At 41.1% G+C, this 20,252-nt stretch overlaps 1 protein-coding gene across 2 annotated transcripts in view; it reads right to left on the bottom strand.

The window, feature by feature from the left end:
- LOC142195367 (E3 SUMO-protein ligase RanBP2-like) overlaps positions 1-20,252 on the bottom strand; it is a 55,269-nt gene that overhangs the window by 11,917 nt on the left and 23,100 nt on the right. The window contains exons 19-24 of one of the 2 annotated variants that reach the window (XM_075265099.1): positions 19,610-19,704; positions 12,740-17,201; positions 8,858-8,935; positions 5,367-5,537; positions 4,390-4,470; positions 3,818-4,020 (exon numbers count right to left, since the gene is read on the bottom strand). In XM_075265099.1, the coding sequence (XP_075121200.1) occupies positions 3,818-4,020; positions 4,390-4,470; positions 5,367-5,537; positions 8,858-8,935; positions 12,740-17,201; positions 19,610-19,704 (5,090 nt within the window). The remainder of the gene's footprint in view (positions 1-3,817; positions 4,021-4,389; positions 4,471-5,366; positions 5,538-8,857; positions 8,936-12,739; positions 17,202-19,609; positions 19,705-20,252) is intronic. The other variant, XM_075265100.1, reaches the window with a different exon arrangement.

The following is a 20,252-nucleotide window of genomic DNA, read 5'->3' as shown; positions in this document are numbered from 1 at the left end:
GCATGTCACTGCTGCAGCCAAACAAAATAGGGGGAAGAGAAACGGAGCGGCCATGCTGGGCAAATGTTTTAATAACTCAGAAAATCCCTTTAATTCACAAGGTCCACTGGAACTCCAACCCTCCACTCTCACTGACACAGGCCAATGCTATTCTCACTTGTGCCCTCAGCACCCCTTAGAACTACTTTTTCAGAATGAATTGCACTCAGACATTACGTTGTGTAGAGTCACTGGCACTAGAATGCTACAGCATGGTGTGAATATACAGCTTAAGTTCTGCAGTTAAAAGGGAGTCCACCACCACAAAAACAAACTCTTCTAAAACACTCCTATTCTATTGTTAGTGACATATTGAACATACCGTTCCTGTATCAAAGTGCAGAAAATGAATGGTTAATGTATACACAACTAAGGGGGCGTTCACACTACCGTCGGTGTCCGACAGGTAGTGTCTGCTCAAAATCTGGCACGGACATTAGGAGCGGACACTAGCTGTGTCCGTGACACCTGTCATTTATTTAAATGGGCATCGGGTGCATTCTTTTGCACTCAGTGCTCTTCCTTCCCTGTCCGCAAGTGAAGATGTCCGACTTCTCAAGCGGACAGAAGAACCCTACATGTCGGGTTTTTCTGTCCGCTTGAGAAGTCGGACATCTTCACTTGCGGACAGGGAAGGACAGGCACGGAGTGCAAAAGAACGCACCCGATGCCCATTTAAATAAATGACAGGTGTCACGGACACAGCTAGTGTCCGCTCCTAATGTCCGTGCCAGATTTTGAGCAGACACTACATGTCGGACACAGACGGTAGTGTGAACGCCCCCTAAGCTGCCCAGTGGAACCAGGACATGGACGTATCTGCTAAGGCACCCGTAGGTTACCACACATCAGGATCTGTCCATCCTTATGTTACCAGGCTGCACTGTATATGTTTATTATTTTGCCTGCAAGACTACCATAAAGGTATGATGGACACGCTGCTAACTAACTCTACAGCAGCACAGAAGTGTTTTAGAAGAGGTTTTGGCAGGGGTAGAATCCTGACCACTCTGCATACCTAATGTCACAGTCTGCCTTGATAATTCTGTTCTACCAGACGGCACATTTTGGAGTTTTGTATAGTCCATATCTCGACAGGTCAGCACTGTCGAGATATTAGGCAGGTAGCTTTAATGTTATAGCTGTATGGTGTATATGAACATGGCGGTATGATACAATGATGCCATAAAATATAAGACTTTGCGAAATACCAACTTCGAGTGATCTTAAGAAAATAAATTTTTTGGATGTTATAAACCAGATAACTATTAGTGGTGACCAAGTTAGGGCTAAAGCCAAACATACACATTAGATTCCAGACACCAACCATATCAATGATGGGATCATTATGAACAATCCCACCAGCGACCAGAACAACTAAACTGACCGATTGGGGGGGCCTCACTAGTTGGAAAGAAAAACCCCACAACAAAACAGTCCACGGGAAAAGTCAGTACAGTTTTTCACAGTAGACACACTTTTGTTGGTCCAGTTGACGAAATCTATCACTAAAGTATATATTCAGACTTTAACTATTGCATATTTCAAAGCATTTAAAAAGAACCGCACCAATTGGACCAATTCAAGTTCTTAGCATCAATTAGTTGCTGCTCCACTGATCCCAGCTGGAATTTACTCTCTAGCCTCCACTGTTCCTGAATAACAAGCACAGTTGGTTTGGTCCATGATGCGCTATTACTAGAGTTGTCCGGGATAAAATTAAATCCCTACACTAATCTAAGCACCTCCCCCCCCACCATGTGACTATATGATTCTGGAAACTGTATTTCATTACCCCCCCCCCCCCCCCCCCAATCATACATATCCATCTTCTTCCTGTCCAGGCTTCCTTCTGCGGGGAATGGCTCCTCTTCCTTCTGTGACGTCTGCCTGCGTATGTGCAAAAGAGCCAAAGCCCCAGCTTTGAACTGAAGCTGACACTCCATCTCTATTGCGCAAGCTTGGGAGTCTGAAGTAGCTGCCCATGCCTGTGCTGTAGGAAGCCTTGACAGGATGAAGACAGGTAAGTGTAATGGAGTAGGGGGCGTAGGCTGAGTTATTTGGGAAGGGCTAGTAGAAGGAGGAATAGCTAGGGAGACAGGGAGGGGGGAGAAGTAAGAGGGAGATAGTGTGAGCCTACAACTACCAGAATGAATTGCATCAGCTAAGGCAGCAGGAAGCTACACCACGTAAAAAAATGCAGAAGATGCTAGGTGCTCCAAGAGATACCCACAAATTTTGGGTGCACTTATTAACCCAACAATTGCACTAACAGACCATTTTAAGAAAAAAAAAAATCCCCAGAAAAAACCTTTGAAGGCAGTGTCAGGCAAGGGTGTGATTCAGAGGCAGCAAGCCATAATGATGGTGAAAGGTCCTCTTTAAAATCATCCAAAGTTCAATGCTTAGCAGTCATTCAGTAACCTCTGTTGCCTTATACATAAGCTCTAGTCTCTCAAAAATAATCTTTACAACTATACTATTCTTATTTATCATCACAAAATACATTATTACGGAATGTATTCATGTGTGCGTAAAGCACATATAATAAATACAATTATCTTCACAAACATTTGAGGTAAGGAATTTTGGCCTTCACAACAGTAGCAGCTTACATCTAAAGTGAAATACAATAACAGTCCTAGTACCTGAGAGTGGGTAGGTGGTGAACTATTAGCCTTGTAACATTGCTATCAGACAGACTCCTCCCATTTGCATTTCCACTGGAGAATATCTTTTTCTATTGGAAGACTGACAATGGATCAGGCTAATAGTAATTTATAGACCACTGGCCAGGTCAAATTGAACTGACGTGCAGAAATCAATGCCATGCATCAAGACATGCAATATGTTGAAATGTATAATTCCAACAGCTAACCAATCATACCTTGTTTCACATACAGATACCTTCTATAAAACCAAGCACAGTCACCACATTTACACAAACACACAAAATCAGCAGCAATGCACTATCATAAATGGAAAATAAAAAAATATTGCAATTCACCCAAATAAAAAGGCAACTACTGCACATGTCAAGTGGAAGCAGTATTTGTGCCTTGTATAAGACTATTTCCAAGTGGTATACAAGGAAGGAGTAGTACAGAATGTAGTTCTATTACTCCAAACTAAACTCACAGCAATTGTCACATTTTGGTACTATGGTCTAGAAAATGTACTAACCCATTTACACCAGTTTTCTGTTGTATAAAGTAGCAACATTTAGCCCAAGTCATAGTTTACAAATATGTGAGATGTTTTGCCATGCTATGCATTTAAAAAGTGCTGAAAAATATGACAGAGTTTAGCAGAAAAAGCCCAGCCTCCAGCCGGCTGACAGATTTACCATAATTTACACCAGACATTGCAATAAGTTGATGAAGATTTGCTTTTCTGGCACAAAACCAAGAATTTGCCAAAATTATTAAAAGGAGAGTTCCTCTTAATATATTTGGTTACTCTTAGTAACTTCCACTTCACCCACTTTTATTACATTTCGCAATATTTGTGGTTAACCCTGTATTCCACGATGCAGTCAATCCCAACATCACCGCATAAAGTCCTTTTCTAGCGGGGATTTAGGCAATAAACTATAAATTTACTGTGCAACAAGTGTTGCTATGTTTCCTTCTATAGGAAATAACAGCAAGTTTAGCAAATCTCCTGAGAACTCCTTAAGCAAGCTACACAAAGCCAGCACACACCAACGCTTGACACCTGAGCGGAAGGGTTCATTGCCCAGCAGTCTACGACAAGTGCCAAGAAGCATTGTGCTTACTTCAGGCTCCTTCACCTTCCTTACTGCGGAGTCATAGTCTTCAGAATTCTCTTTATCATCGTCTGTGTCACTGCTCACCCCGCAGAAAAACGTTGGAGGCAGTTTCAATTGTTCAGCCTTCGCTTTTTCCTCAGCAGTGGGTGTTTTTTCCCATACAATCACACACTCCTTCTCCGACTCAGTGGTGGGCTTTTCAGTAGAATCTAAAGAAATATAGGTGGGAAGAAAGTAGAATGGTAAGTCACACTGAAGACTAGAAGTAACCTGTCATATTCAGTGGTTCACTTTATTAGATAGGGTTTAACATGCATAAGACATACACTGCACAGGCTATTGTGTGAGAGCTGGATATGGAGACAGAATCTGATGTAAACAGGCTGATTGAAGATAAAGAAGGAAAGCAGCCTGATATTGAAGACGGAAACATATTTTAATACGTTTTAGTCAAATGCCCTGATCATTTATGAAAAGTTGAGATAATCATTGTGTACAATACAAGGTTTCAATGACTGGTGCAATTTAACATTGACAGAGCAAAAATGAACATTTTACAACAGAGGCCCATTTATTACCTGATGCAGCATTTCGGCTTTTCTTACTTTCTTGGTAAAGTTGACCATTTAGCTTCTTGACAGCAGACTGAAAGTCCTCGTCTGTTAAATGACAACAGAGCGGGTCTTATTTTTTATTTTTTTTTTTCAAAAAAAAACAAAAACAAAAAAACAAACATGAAAAAAAACAAAACAAAAAACAAAACAACTGTGGAACATTGTACAATACCTTCACCTGAATAACTTTTCCAAGTTTAAAAGAACTCTTAGGGCTTACCAATTGTTGGCTTATACTTTTTCATAAACATTATTGACCTGTCAACTACATTTATTTTTAGTTCCCTTGTTTTACTCTCCCTACAAGGTGAAATAAGGGCTTTAGGAAAACGTAGTTTATTTTACGTAACTGACAGTCTTGGTCTTGCACTATGGCCTTTTCAGTGTCTACATGGGTCAATCCAGTAGAGCCTGTGCAAAATGTTGCAGCTTAAAGATGACGCTGAGCTATAAGGAACACCCTTCTGACAGTGGGAAGATATCAGTGCTGAAACTAACGACACCAATGTCTCCATCGGGGCACATATCAGGAAAGCAGAATGCGCTGAATTCAGTGCATTGTCAGCATTCTAGAGGTATATAAAATCACACTTTCATGAGGACATGAAAGGTCCTCTAATTCTCTTTCAAGTAAAAAGAAAAAAACTGCAATGCTGATCAGATAGGGTGCCATGAATCAGATATCGATCCTAAAGATTAGTTATCAATATCCTGTTTCTTGGAAAAACAAGTGAAGGGTCTTTAAAGAAGATGGGCAGTCCACAAGTAATTTAAGGCTTATTCATTACATAAGTAATGTAACATATCCAACTGTTGGTAACCTCAAGGTCCACTAGAAAATGAAACCACAGTCCACACTGAATTTATTGGATGAGTAAGTTCCAGCATGAGAGCTGATTGCAACATTAGTGACACATTTTACATTCCCAAAATATAATTACCATCGACATCATTCTCATCACTGACATATCCAGGTTTATTCTTGTAGCAGAAGAATGTCGGAGGGAGGAGGAGCTGTTCCGCTAACGCTTTCTGTTCTGCTGTCGGAGTTAACTCGTACACTACCACCACATCGGAGGAGCTGTCACATCCAAGATCACTGCTACTCTTGGCTAGGTTAGAAAAAAAGAACAATATCAAATGTTAGTAATGAATAAACAGACCAGGCAAAGCATTCCCTATTAGTACAAGGCACAGAAGGTAGTGTTAAGTACATCAAGTAGTACAATGTTAAATTCATTTTAGGCAGCAAAGATTAGTTACATCGCAGGCCAGGTCTTGTAGGCTAAAGATAAAAAATAAACCGAAAAATCATGGAATGATCAGAGGTGGAAAGGGAAGCAAACTAAACAAGACGTTACCGAAGACACTATAAGACAATCACCATAAAACTCTCTCTAGAACATTATTTCGAAAAGATCCAGAATTCTCACCCAGTTGATAAAAAAAACCCATCTTTATTGGAATGCCACAGCTCGAACAGCGAAAGCGTTTATACCGGGTCTGACTATTTCTGAAATAATACTCTAGTAACTGGAAGTCGCCCAGTTTAGGCAGTGCCCCAGGAACGAGAACTCCAGCATTACCAGGAAGAACTCTGCAGCATATCACAAAATTATTGCCATTTTCTTAATACTTCATTTAAAAAAGAAAATCTTAAAGAAAAATTTTATATCTACCCATGTTTTTTCAAAAAGAAAAAAAAAGCAAGCTAGGGTGTTATATTTTTCTGTTTATGAGCCTGGTATTAGTGGTAGTCAAGCCTTATAATTTGGAGAACTCTCTCACTAGTGCCATCTTATACACACAGCTCTTTTGGGGGTGTCGCTTTGCTTGATGAAGGGTCTACTGTATTTGTTCTGCTCTTATTGACTTTTTAACATGTACAGCTAGATTTTTTTTATTGAACTGTAACTAGGGCTTATTATCAGAATATGGCTTCTATTTCAAGCATACTCCAGAAATCCTGAAAAAAAAATATCGTGCTAGAGCTTATTTTTGGGGTAGGGTTAATTTTTGGAGAAACAGGTATATAATTTTAATAATACATATGCACACACACACTCATGGTCTCATATACACAATACTACTTTTTGCAATTGTGGATTAAATACAGACATTCATCTCTATAGGCCCATACACACAACCTATAGATTTAACAGCTGAGACTCTAAGCCATAGTGAAAAGCTGTAAAATATAGAACAGGGCTTATACCTGTCCACATTTGCTTCTCTGTCCATTCATTCTAGTGTATTGGTCAGTGAAACTCATGGATGATACATGCATACCAATCCGTGCCATTTTACTGACCGTACACTGCACACCATTATGTGTAGGAGGCCTAAGAGGAACACAATATCCAGAAACATATATGGGTCACACTAAGGGCTTGTGCACATCTGCGTTCTCCTCTCCGTACTGCAGGTTTCTGTTTCCTGCATAAAACAGAGCAGGAGACGGAAACCTGCAGGAGTCTCTCACCCATTCATTTGAATGGGTGAGAAAGATGTCCGGCCGTGAGCGGTGGTGAGCGTTTTATGCTCTCCGCCGCGAAACGGGTTTTATAATCCGGACTCAGAGTTGGACATGCAGTACTCTGTGTCCGGATTAAAAAAAACAACCTTTTTTTTAAAAAAATCCGGACACAGAGTACTGCATGTCCGACTCTGTGTCCAGATTATAAAACCCGGTTTCGCGGCGGAGAGCATAAAACGCTCACCGCAGCTCACGGCTGGACCCGGCCTGTGGTTTCCGTCTTCTGACATGCAGAAGACGGAAACCACAGAACGCAGACCCTGAACGCAGGTGTGAACCTAGCGTAACTTTTATCTGACTCAATCATCACAAGCAGGGTTTCTATTTTTCTGGCAGTTTCTGTCAGATTTGTGGCCTGTTCCATCAAATGCCCCTTTACTTAGTTATTCTAACCCAAAAGCAGTACATTGTACTCAGTAATATGGTGGAAGGGCTATAGTGGCAAACCAGGAGTCTAACAAATGGCAGTCGGGGTAACCATATTTATAAAAGCAGAGGTTCTTGACAGTGAGTTGTCTAGGATAGACTGTGCTCTGCCTCACTGTCTCTAGCCTTTACTTGTAGGCTATATGAACAAATTGGGGAGTACATGTGGAAAATCCACAGCATACTACGCTAGCATTCAAGTCAATTAAATTTTCTCAATTTCATGTACCCAATGCAGATGTTTTTCATATACCAAGGAATCGCCATATGGTTAATATTTCAAAAATATTTCAATGAGAGCAGGAAGAATTAGCCATTTTGCCATGGATTTTAGTGCTCTGCATCTGCAATTAAATTGGTTATCTGAGAGGTAAAGGATTCCTTCAATCTTATTAAACCTAATTACAATGATAATTAACCTGTGCAAATTCACTTTGCACTTCTAGTTTGTAGATGTGTCAGAGCAGTGTCATAATCAGTGAGATCTGAACTACTTTTTCCTACAATTATAGGTAGTGTAACATTTTAGGCTTAGTTCACACGGGGACGGAATAGCGTATTTTGGTCCCAATTTTGACGCCGGAAGCTGCGTCAAATCAGGACCAAAATACGCCTGTCGCGACCGTCAGTCGCGGCTTCCCGCTCCGGAGTAGGCCCAGAATGAATGGGCCCAATTCAGAGGGTGCTGCCGCAAGGCGGACGCTAAGCCTCAATGAGCCGCGGAATATACCTGAAGAAGGGGCAGCTTGTTTCTTTTTTCCCCGTGAGTGGCAACATGACGCTCACAGAAAAAAGATCGCTAGTGGTCTCCATAGATCACCATTGTGAGGGGGCAGATTATGATGTGTATTCTGCACCAAAATCCGCCCCCTCTGTCCCCGTGTGAACGAGTCCTTACTGTGGCGCGGCATCAACCATCCTGCACATGCATGATCACCATGTGCACACAAACAAACCCCTATCTGTGTAACTTTGCTGTACATAACACTTCTACAGCTATGGACAAAGTCATATAACACTAATTTTTAATAACTACAGTAAAAAAAAAAGGGTGTGGGAAAAATCTGACTAAGGACAACACCTGCATAGAGCACATTTCTCCGCTTTCCTTCAAAATATCAAAGAATATGGATAGGCTAACTGGCCATAGTGGGTGTGTATGCGAGAGACAGGGAAAGAAGAGTGTGAGCCCCGCCAAAAACAGGGACTGATGTTAGTAATGACAACTTGTACAGCCCTGCAGAATATGTTGGCACTCTATAAGCAACGGAAATAAACTAGGTTTAATAATTCCATCCTTAGTGCAGTAGAATATTTGAGGAAACAAGATCTTGACACAAATGCAGTCTACAGACCCCAGCAAGCATGCAGGTTAGGAATTTCAATCATGTTTCCCAAAACAGCTACAACACACTGGTAGGTGGTGTCTGCCCAGCCAATGGCCAACACAGCACGTAGTGATCCAAATACCTTCCACATCAGGTTTGGAGGGAGTTGTGCACGTCCAAAAGGCAGCAGGGTTAGACTTAAAAAGACTAAAATTAAATCCTACAAAACAGAAATGGAAAATGGACAGCTCAATGGGCCTGGAGGGGAGGATGAAGGTTGTGGGGGTGGAAATGTCACAATTCAACAAACTACTTGTAGCTGGAGAAATAAAAACCTAAATTTGTTATCCCAAATAGCAGCAAGAAAATAAATTTATCAACAGAAGAAGTGAACAGACACTGCACACAACTTATCAGCTTCTTGTCATCCACACAGAGGTGTCTTACTTGTGGTGCTCTGAGCAGTCAACCCCGTTTCCATTATACATAAGGAAAGAGATTGAATTATAAAACACACCTGAATAACACATTATTCCCCCCTGGTCCCTCGTTCCATGGGGTAAGGGCCACACTGAGATGACTAGTGTGTACCCATGGCTACACCACCAGATTCTGCACACAAATTACTGACACTGCAAACTGCCATCTTCTAGAAGTGACATCAAGGAAAACATGGCATAGACGAATAAAAGTCTGAATCTTCTTCTGGAGTGTATTTTCTCTCTAAGGGGGCATTCACACTACAGTCGGTGTCCGACAGCTAGTGTCCGCTGCTAATGTCCGTTCAAAATCTTGTGCGGACACTAGCTGTGTCCGTGACATTTTGCATTCATTTAAACGCACATCATGTGCGTTCTTTACTGTCCATGTCTGTCCTTAACTGTCCGTTCACAAAGATGTCCGACTTTTCAAGTGGACAGCAAAACCCGACATGTCGGGTTTTGAAGTCCACTTGGAAAGTCGGACATCTTTGGGAACGGACAGTTAAGGACAGACACGGACAGTAAAAGAACGCACCCGATGTCCATTTAAATCAATGCAAAATGTCACGGACACAGCTAGTGTCCGATGCTAATGTCCGCACAAGATTTTGAACGGACATTAGCAGCGGACACTAGCTGTCGGACACCAACGGTAGTGTGAACGCCCCCTAAGAGTACAGGCAGATGATAAGACTTGTAGTCCTTCCATACTGCAATGTCTAGCACACACAAGAGGATGGCATTTTTGCAGTTTCAGTAACTGATATGAGCTTGATCTGGGGCTTGTGTAATAAAGATGTACAGACTGGTTCTGCTTGGCTCCAGGGGGGCTTTAACCTTCTGCTACCTGCAATATTGATGTATTCTGGTAAAACTGGGATTTCCACAACTTGCTGGCAGACAAATGTCACCATAGACTGACATTCTCTATAAATTACAGTCTTATTTCTATGTTGTCTATGTTCCTTTTTGTGGCAATAGCAGCAGTGAGATAAGGAGTAGAAGAGCTTTGGAAGGGACTCTGACCTTATATTAAAGGATGGCTTAGGCACCACTTTGCAAGATTTGTTCCTTTTTTTTTGTGCCAAAGCCAATAGCAGCTACAGAAGGAACAGGAAATATATAGGAGGTTCTTATACTTCTACCTTCTGCTCAATCCACTCCTGGGTTTGGCTCAAAAACAACAGCAAAATCTAATAAAATTTACAGCGAGTAAGAAAATCCATTTTTTTTAAAGTTATATTCATGATGGACACAGCACCATGGGTATAGACCTGGCCACTGGGAATAACAAAAGAGGTCTGCTCTGTCTCTGGGAATGGATCTGGTAGAACTTGGTGAAAGTGTGGACAGAGACCCAGGTGGCAGCCGTGTAGACCTGGGTGACAGAAGCCGGACATTGAATATCCCAGGAGGCGCCAATAGCTCTCATGGAGCTATGAGTAAGGGATCAACTATGTTTTCCCAAAACGCATAAGCTGTATCTTGCTCTCGTTTCCTGGATTCCTGTTTGGAGAATGTTTTACCCCAATATGAAGTAAAAAAAAAAAAAAAAAAATTAATTTTGGCATGCTGGATTGTTTTACAACTTTTGTATGCTCATTAAGCTCTGATTCAGTCCGGAGTGGTTTCCATGCAGTCGCATATGCTCATACTCGTTTTTATTATGCTATATGCTTCTGTGGTTGAGCAATATATCTGGTGAACTCCGCCTCCTAGTGGCCAGGTCTATAACCATGGTGTGGTCTATTCTTTTTGGGCTTAGTTATGTGGGCAGTCTACGCATTCATTTACAGCCATCTGTGTGACCATTCATACACAGGACCACGCTCTAGACCAGTAAGCACAGAACAGAGATAAATGTGTAACAGGTTATACTGAATCTTTTTCTACAAACCTAATCTGCAAAGTTCCTCCTATATAAGAACACATAATATATACAAAGCACTATCATTCTCCAGTGCTCCATTCATATCTATGGCACTGACAGATTGCTGTGCTTTGCTATCACCATCAAGCCCATAACTATAAAGAGAGCAGCGGACACACGTGTACTACCACTTCATTCACACAGGGGACACAGACACATCACCTGTCCACAGAATAAGTGCAGGAAAACCCCTTTAAAAGGAAATCTTACCAGAACCACAATAATACGGCTGTATTAAATGAAAGGGGTTGTCAACAAGCACCCATGCCACTCCAACCTTCTAAATAACATATTGAGATTTTATATTATTTTTTTTAGTTTTACTGTGATATATGTAGGTCATGTGGGATGTCACTGGAAAGAAGCCCCCCACCCCAGAACAGCACAGCGTTTGTGCCATAGTCAGGTTTGTATCTCCATAATCATGTAGCACCTTATAACATGGATTGCAAGAGCACAATCGATATTATACTGTGCGGGGGAGAGGCCACTGAGCAGCATATTATACCGTGCGCCAGGGAGGAAGGTGGGGGCACTGTGCAGCATATTATACTGTCTATGTATGAAGAATTCATTGTATCCCTGAAGCTCTATCTCTGTGATTGTAATGAGGATATACGGTGATATACTGATATTACAACCAAACGAGAAGATTATTGTGTGAGTGAGAATTAGGGCTAGTTCACATGGGGACAATGATGCAGATTTTGACAGCAGATTTCGCCTCAAAATCTGCCTCCATACAATGGTGGTCTATGGAGACTGCTAGCTTTTTTTTTTTTTTTTCTGCTAGCAGAAAAAAGAAGCGACATGACCTTTCTTCAGGTGGATTCCACCTGAGGAAAGGAATAGAAGTGAACGGGAGGCAAAAAACGCGACCGAAAACGCCTATTTTTTTTTTTTTTTTTTACAGTCCATTCACTTTAGGGGAGGGGAAAACCGCCTGCGTTTTCTGAAGCAGTTTTTTTTTTTTACCAAAAACTGCTACAAAAAAAAAACGCCTCAAGGTCAAAAAAAAATAAAAAAATTGCTTCCTAATTAGGAAGTGGTTTTTCTCAGGACCAAAATAAGCCACGTGGTTTTTACGTGTGAACTAGCCCTTAGGAGGGTTTAGTGGGCGGGCAAGTTAGGGAAACAGGAAATGGCAGTGTGTGAGGAAGGGGAAGGGAGTAATAGAGGGAGGGCGTGAGATTCAGATCTGAGTCAACCATAAGGCATCATGGTAGTTGTAGGAAGACAAACAGGAAGATGGCCAGGTAAATAAATGCAGAAGATGCCAGGAGCTCACAGAGAACCCCAGAACTCACTAACAACATTGCTAAAAGTATTTGGATGCACTTATTAACCTATTATTAGCACTAACAGATCTTTTTGGAAAAATTATTTTTTTGCCCTGAAATTCCCTTAATGTTGCCAAAAGATGTTAAGTCTATATGAACAGCTGCTGGCAGCATGTGTGTAACATGGTCAGATGATACTACATCACTACAGACCCAATACTATGGCCTCAACGGTGACTAGAATATAAGTTAAAGTGGCAAGTAAGACGTAAACCAAATAGAGGTAATGGAAAATGCACAATTGACATTTCTACTGGAGAAAGAAACCTCACCTCTAGATGGAACCTGCTGTTGTGGTTGGGTGGTCACTGTGGCAGATGACGAGACTGTTGGGTTTTGCACAAGATGTTGAGATGTCTTCTCAGGAGCTACTGTAGAGTCCTTGAGATTAATAGGTAGGGTTGAACTAGGCTTAGATGATTGTTTTTGTTCTTCTTTATCAGATGTCTTTGAAGAGTTAAAGCTGAAACCAAACATTGTTCCAGCTCCTGAAGGGCTCCCAAACGTGAAACCCCGCTTCTCTGTACCAAATATATTTTTTACAGCATCAGATCCAAATACAAACTTAGGAGGTGACACTACAGTAGTAGAGGTCTTCTCTGTTGTGCCTGAAATGTTGGATTCTGCTTCCGAAGCAGTGGAAGTTATGGATGGAAGATCTGTCCTCTCTCTTGTAGTTTCTTCTAATATGGCCACAGCTGCCTTTCCACATGGTGAAGCTTTTGGAGTTGTGACACGAGAGGAAAATGGAGCGAGCATGCAGCCTTTACTCTGTGCAACTTTTGCTTCTTCAAAAACTTCTTTGAACAGATCAGCAACTTCCTGAAGCTTAAAGCGTACAGCAAAACACTCTATTTTACCTTCACCTTCAGCAAAGTCATGAGCAGTCCAGGCCCACTCTCTCTGAGATCCAGCTTTCATAGGTTCAAGATGGATATCGGGTGTTATACGGTGATTGGCACACAGTTTTAACACTTGATCCCTTCTCATTACTACTCGGGCAGATTTATTCTCGAAGTTCTGTAAAATCTTTAAGTCTCCTATTCCCCTTTCTTTCCATTGGTTAGCACCTTTATCAAACCTATAAAGCTTAGCTCTGTGGCAAAAGAGAGTTTCTTCATTTTCTTCACCACTGGTGACTTCAACTAAGTCAGGCAATGGAACCACAGGCTCAAAGTACTGTCCATCACGCTCATCTTCCTGTGTCACATCCGACTCATCATCAGTCCCAACAGACACTCTGCTCTGATTTATTTTTGTTGGAGACTTCCCAGGGCTTGGGGAAGGCTGAAAACTAAAATTAAAACCAGTAGTTGATTCACCAAATCTGAAAAGATTTCTTTTCTCTGGGCTGCTGGCCAAGGGCGATGCATACACAGAGTCTTCCAAATTGCCTTCAAGGGCACCAGCCATCATGTCATACGTATCCCACTCATATGTAGCCTCAATGTACTCAGGCATTTTGCTAGTTTGGTCTTCAGAATCATTTGGACATGTATCCTCTTCTCCAGGTTTAACCTGGTCGGTCAGAAAGGTTTTCAGATCTTTAAGTCCACTTTTCATTTCTTCTGCTTTCTTGATCAAGTGAGCCGTCCTTCCAGTATCTACTAGTTTATGTGGCGTCTGCAGGGGTATGTCTAACAGCAGGCGTTGGCACTCTTCAAATTTGTTTTTGAACTCTTCTGCTTGCTCTGGCGTCTTAAACTTGGCTGCCAGTTGTTCTAATTTTGCATCCCCATCAGAGTAGTCACTAGCCATCCACATCCAGGCACGGTCTGAGCCAGACAATGGTTTTAGGTTCATGGTGGTCGTAATGAGGTGGTTTGCACACACTTTGAGAACTTGTTCTCGCCGCATTAGCATTCTTAGCTTCCCATTTACCTCGTTCTTAAGAATTTTCAGGACGCCAACACCACGTTCTTTCCATTGACTGATTTCAGCATCAAAACGGAATAACTTCACTCTTTGTGAATAAAGCACGGTCTCATCTTCTTCCCCAGTAACTAGCTCCACTTTGTCAGGAAGTTGCACAACAGGCTCAAAATGGATGTCATCGCGATCTTCCGTTTTGTATAGGTCATCTAAAACCTCTTGCTCTGCACTTGCTGGCTCTCCTTTATTATTTACGGAAGCAAATAGTTTTTCTCCTGCACGAGAAAACCCCTTAAAATTGGGATCTGTTTTGCCAAATGCAAAGCCTTCAGAATTTTTAGAGAGATCAGCAAAAGAAAAGGCGCTTGCAGTCGTCTGCCCAAATACTGACTCACCACTTTGTTTGCCTTCTTCAAATTTTAACCCTCCATCAGATGGGGAAATCTCTTTGCTATCTCCCGCAGAAGCTGTCACATCAGTAGGAGTCTCTTTCTCTTGTTCATCCTTTGTGTTGGATTCTGTAAAGCCAAACTTAAAAGAACCAGAGTTAAAGGGCATAGTAAAGCTAAAGCCCCCAGATTTCGTTTCTTCACTGGTACTCTGTGGTTTGAAACTAAAGGATGCTTTCTCATCACTTGTGCCAAACTTGAAATCTTTTCCTGGGAAATTACATTTGAACCCGGTAGACGGTGGACCAAATGGCTCAGAAGTGGCTTTCAGACCAAACGTGAAGGCTGGTTTTGTTTCTGATGCCATTGTACCACTTTTTGCATTTGGATTGCCTGCTTTGCAGGCAACGCACTCTGTGGCTGAATCATCATTTCTAACAAGACACACAGAACAGTCCCACTGTCCCTCCTTTTTCTGAAACATTGCTTCAAGGCTTTCATTTTGGACCTTGGTGAAACTGAAGTTTGATGGTTGAATTGGAAGCCCTGTTTTTGTTACTTTTGGGCTATCACAAGAAACACAATTTGAAGCACTTGCTTCATTGCGCACCATACATGTACTACAATCCCATTGTCCTTCCTTCTTTGCAAAAAGAGATCCAATATCTTTTAATGAACTTGTGTCAGAGGTGACAAACTTGAAGGATGAAGCAGATGGTGCTGTCGTCTGTAAACTGCTGGTTGAGTTTTGAGCTTGGCATGCAACGCATTTTACTGCAGAAGGCTCATTCAGTACCAAACACTGATCACAATGCCACTGGCCAGCTTTCTTCAAGAAAGCAGAGCCGAATGTACTAGATTGTGTGCCTGGAACATTTTTTAGATCAGCAACAGGTTTTGGAGTGAAGGACAAGGTCGTTTTGCCATCATTCTGATTTGGAGGCTGACAGTTCATACATTGCTTATCGGCCATGTCATTCTTTGCTGAGCACTTACTACACATCCACTGTTCCCTGCTTCTTGCAGATTGTTCACTTGAAGTGGATTTGCGGTTTAGAGTGTCCTTACTAAATGAGAAGGCAGATGCTGACATGCTTACAGAACTTGCTCCAGTGTTGATAAGTTTAGTGTCTTTATTAGAGGAGATTGAGCTTTTGCTATTTGGATTGGGAGTCTGACAAGAGACACATGAAAATGAGGTATCTTTATTCATCACAAGACAGATATTACACTGCCATTCTCCTGGTTTAAAACCAAACTGCAAATCAAGGGAAACTGCCTTGGGCTTTATGTCCATCTTTGATGCATCTTTTACCAGCGGAGTCTGGTTATCAGCACTGCCTTCTGTACTCTGGAGCAATTTTTGTGCTTCTTCAAATTTAGTCTTGAAACGTGTGGCCTCCTCCACAGTCTTAAAGCGGATTGCAAGCTGCTCTGACTTTGGCATTTCATCAGCATAATCATAAGCATGCCATACATATGACCTATCAGATCCGGAAAGTGGTTTTAGTTTCATTTCAGCATTTATGTAATGGTTTGCACAGATCTTAAAAATTTGTTCTCTCCTCATCAGTAGACGTATCTTGCCAGATACCCTGTGTCTTAAAATTTTCACATTTCCTAAACCTCTTTCTTTCCATTCTTTAGAATCGGCATCAAAACGAAAGAGTTTTGCTCTGTTGCAGAACATTTCTTCCTCATCCTCTTCTCCAGTTTTTACTTCAATCTTCTCTGGTAGTGGCACTACAGGTTCAAAATGGGGCCCGTCCTCCTCAGGAACATACTCACTAGCCGATTCAGACTCACGGCTCTGGTTGTGCTCGTCCTTTGATGGCAGATCAAAAGCTGGAGGCACAAATCCTTTCTTTCCAGAGTTTTGGAAACTGAAAACATTATCCGCTTGCCCAAATATTGCACCGCTTTTCTCTTGAGACTGAATTGGGCTATCAGTGAAGCTGTTAAAGCTTTTCTCACCAAACCTGAACATATTTCTAGGATCTGTGGCATTTTCAAAACAAGCTGATGGCTTTCCTTGGTCAGGAACAGTCTTTTCTGAAGTAAGAAGTCTTAAGAGACATTCATTCCCAGTAGCCGACTGTGTTCCAGCCTGATTAGAAGAAAAGGTAAAGTCTCCATCATTGGACTTAAAGTTAGGATTAAACTTGAAAGTAGATGGAGTAGACTGCATTGGAGCCGTGAACTGGGGTGGTTTGGCCCCTTCGTTCGGAATTGGCTGACCAAAGCTATTCTTTACAAATTCTATCTTTGATCCCTCTGATTTGGTTGGCTGAGATCCAAAAGTAGCTTTGGTGAAGTAGCCTGGCTCTGGCAAAGCTGGATTTGCAGTGTTTGGAGGCAAACTGTAGTTATAATATTCATCAGGTCCAACCATGGCTGTATTCTGTACTGGTGGCGTGTGGATGGCGTACATGTGCTGTGGATTTGTCATTCTATTGACTGGATACACAGAGGTCTGTAAGAGGACAAAAAATAAAAAAATGTTGTTACAAGGTATGGCATTTAAAAAAAATTAAATGATAATATATATATATGTGTGTGTGTGTGTGTGTGTGTGTGTGTGTGTGTGTGTGTGTGTGTGTGTGTGTGTGTGTGTGTGTGTGTGTGTGTGTGTGAGAGAGAATGTATATTTTATGGAATTCTCTCTGGATTTTCTCTGGAGTGTCGGAATAAACTAACTTACTTGGCAATAGTGTGTGCCCCTACACATTCTGTCACTGCCAGTACTGACTGGACAGTAACACACAGAAGGCAACACATTGATAGATGTGCAAACAAAGGAATATCATACTGTAGAACAGTGGTTCTCAACCTGTGGGTCACAACCCCTTTGGGGGGTCGAATGGGCACAGGGGTCACCTAAGACTATTGGATAACACCTTTCCAATGGTCTTAGGAACAGAGACACCGCTCCTTTATCTGTCTCCAGGCAGATATGCCCACCAAAGGAGCCCCCAAAGGAGCTTTTAGCCTGATGCTCCAGATCCCAGGAGCTCCACAGCTACCCCATTGAAAAAGTGACCCATCTTAGCCAGTGATTGGCAGAGCCGCACAGTGTGTGTGTGTCAAGAAACACTAGGCAGTGTGGTTAAGCAGGGCAACTTCGGATCTAAAGCACCAGAGTTTAAGAGCATCAATTTTTCAGGACCCCAAATTTAAACAATCTGGAAAAACCCTGTAACATATAAAATCAACATATATAGCCCAAGCAAGAACATATATAGAAAAGTAGAGTCTGGCAATACTAATCTTCCAGGTAATAAGCAGATGTATTAAAAACCAACATGTCTCTAATCCTAAAAGCAGTAGTAGAGTTTTAATAATTTATGTCATACACTAAGAATATGCCATAAACATCCAACATTGGCAGATCCAGAACCTTTATAGCTTCATGGCTGAAGTAACTGGAGAGGATGTGGTGCTCGTGGCTTCCACTCATTTCTATGGAAGTTACAAAAGTAGCTGAGTAAGTTCGCTGAATTATTTTCAGAATTGCCAAAGAAGACAGAATGAAGGATCCTCATTGTAAAGAAGTGTCAAACCCATCTCTGGGACCTGCACTTATCAGACATTAAAGGCATATACTGGAGGATATGCTAGACATCGGAGATGGGAATACAACTTCAAATCTTTTGACAGCAAATCTTCAGAGAAACTGTAAGGATGTCAGTAGATTGCACTATAATCCATGGGAACTACCGATAATCCCAAATTATATGGATAGCTTACCCAAAGAACTGTACAGATAAAAGCATAAAAAGTCATAATTTTTTTATAATAAATTTATAAAATGTAGCCAATAAAAATATAATGTATACTGATAAACTACAGATGCCATAAAGAAAACAAAAAAAATGCTACATCATTCTCGATCATGAGAATAGGGCCTTAAAGAGGATCTGTCGCCAAGAACAAAATGCTGAAAGCCATTTATCATTTGATCCTAATCAATTCAGAGATTTATTGGTAGCACGGTGCCTCAGTGGTTAGCACTGCAGCCTTGCAGCGCTGGAGTCCTGGGTTCTAACCCTGTCAAGGACATCATATGCAAGGAGTTTGTATGTTTGGAGTAAGATAGGAAACCCACAGAAAGACATACTGATAGAGAATGAAGATTGTGAGCCCTATATCGGACAATGACAATGTCTGTACAGCGCTGTGGAATATGATGGCTCTATACAAGTAAGCATAATAAAAAGATCCATCCACCCTATCAAAAGATATAACTCTCCTATTATAGCCCCAATTCTCTAAATGGGTGGTAACCTTGTGTTTTTCTAAAGGAAAATAAAAGGATCCAGCTTACATAGAGAACCAGAACTAGTTTGCATATCTTTTGAGCAGATGGACAAATAAGAAATACAAATTGTTCAAGGGAAGAACAAAACAAATTATATAGGTTACTTAGCATTTACTACTGGGTGACAAGTCCTCTGTAAAAATGGTATGTCACCAAGTACAAAATACTAAATGCCATATCATCAATTGATTCCCGCTGCGTACCTGATCAATTTGCAGTTTCAATTTTAAAATCTATCCAAAATATAAAACTGGATTATTATATATAAATTAGCTCTCAGTCACCAAGTGGGAGAGAATCTTTACCTTTTCTCAATGGAAATATAGGGTTCCTACCCACTAAGTGAATTGAATAGTTTACATGGAATTTGTCTACCCATTGAAATATCTTCAATCAAGGCACAGTAAGAATTAAGCATCAAATAATGTATGGCATTTGGTATTCTGTACTTAGCTGATCGAATGCTCTAAATAGGATCTGTCAAGAAAATCAAGAACTAGAACACTAGGCATGAGGCCTTCCTCTGACGAAACAATATTTCAGCTTACTGATGAAAACAGTACCTTAGTTGGAGTAACATTTGCCACTGGTCTGAGAAGCTGTTGAGGATTATATGCTGGTGACTGAGCATAATAACCAGGATGTGCCGTTGTAGAAACTAAAATAAAGTAAAATAAGGAAAATATTTTTAATTCAATATGCATGCAAAGTAATGTATTTGGGGAAACATTACTATACATTAGGTACAACTTCAAGTATAGGTATATTCACACACTAAATCTTTGCTGCAGGAATTTGTGTCTGAAAAGTCAGTTTTATTATCTGAATGAGGTTATTTTTCTTTAGCATGTGTTTGATCTCTGTAAACTCCATTTAAATTACTGTGATGGTCACAGAAATTTCAGCAACAAATCTGCCACGTGTGTATACACCTTAAGACTGAGGCCTCTTATTGAAGAAATCTGGGTTTTTGTTGTGGTACTTGAGCCAAAGTGAAGTGTGGCTTCAAAGGCATGGGAAATATAAAGAAAGCACTTACGCTTCTCTATTCTACTTAATTCATTGCAGTATTCACTGCAGACCCTTTTGTGGGTCAGTTTGGCTATCACATCAAAGTATTGTGCCTTTTGTAAAACTGTCAAAGAAAGAATGAATGTGGTAGACTTGCACTACATGCACATTATCGCAGGACAGAACAGCAATGGA

This window comes from Leptodactylus fuscus, chromosome 2 (assembly GCF_031893055.1).
Source record: "Leptodactylus fuscus isolate aLepFus1 chromosome 2, aLepFus1.hap2, whole genome shotgun sequence".
Lineage (NCBI taxonomy): Eukaryota > Metazoa > Chordata > Amphibia > Anura > Leptodactylidae > Leptodactylus > Leptodactylus fuscus.
The sequence above is the reverse complement of the archived record's forward strand: the minus strand, read 5'-3'. Positions and strand labels throughout refer to the sequence as shown.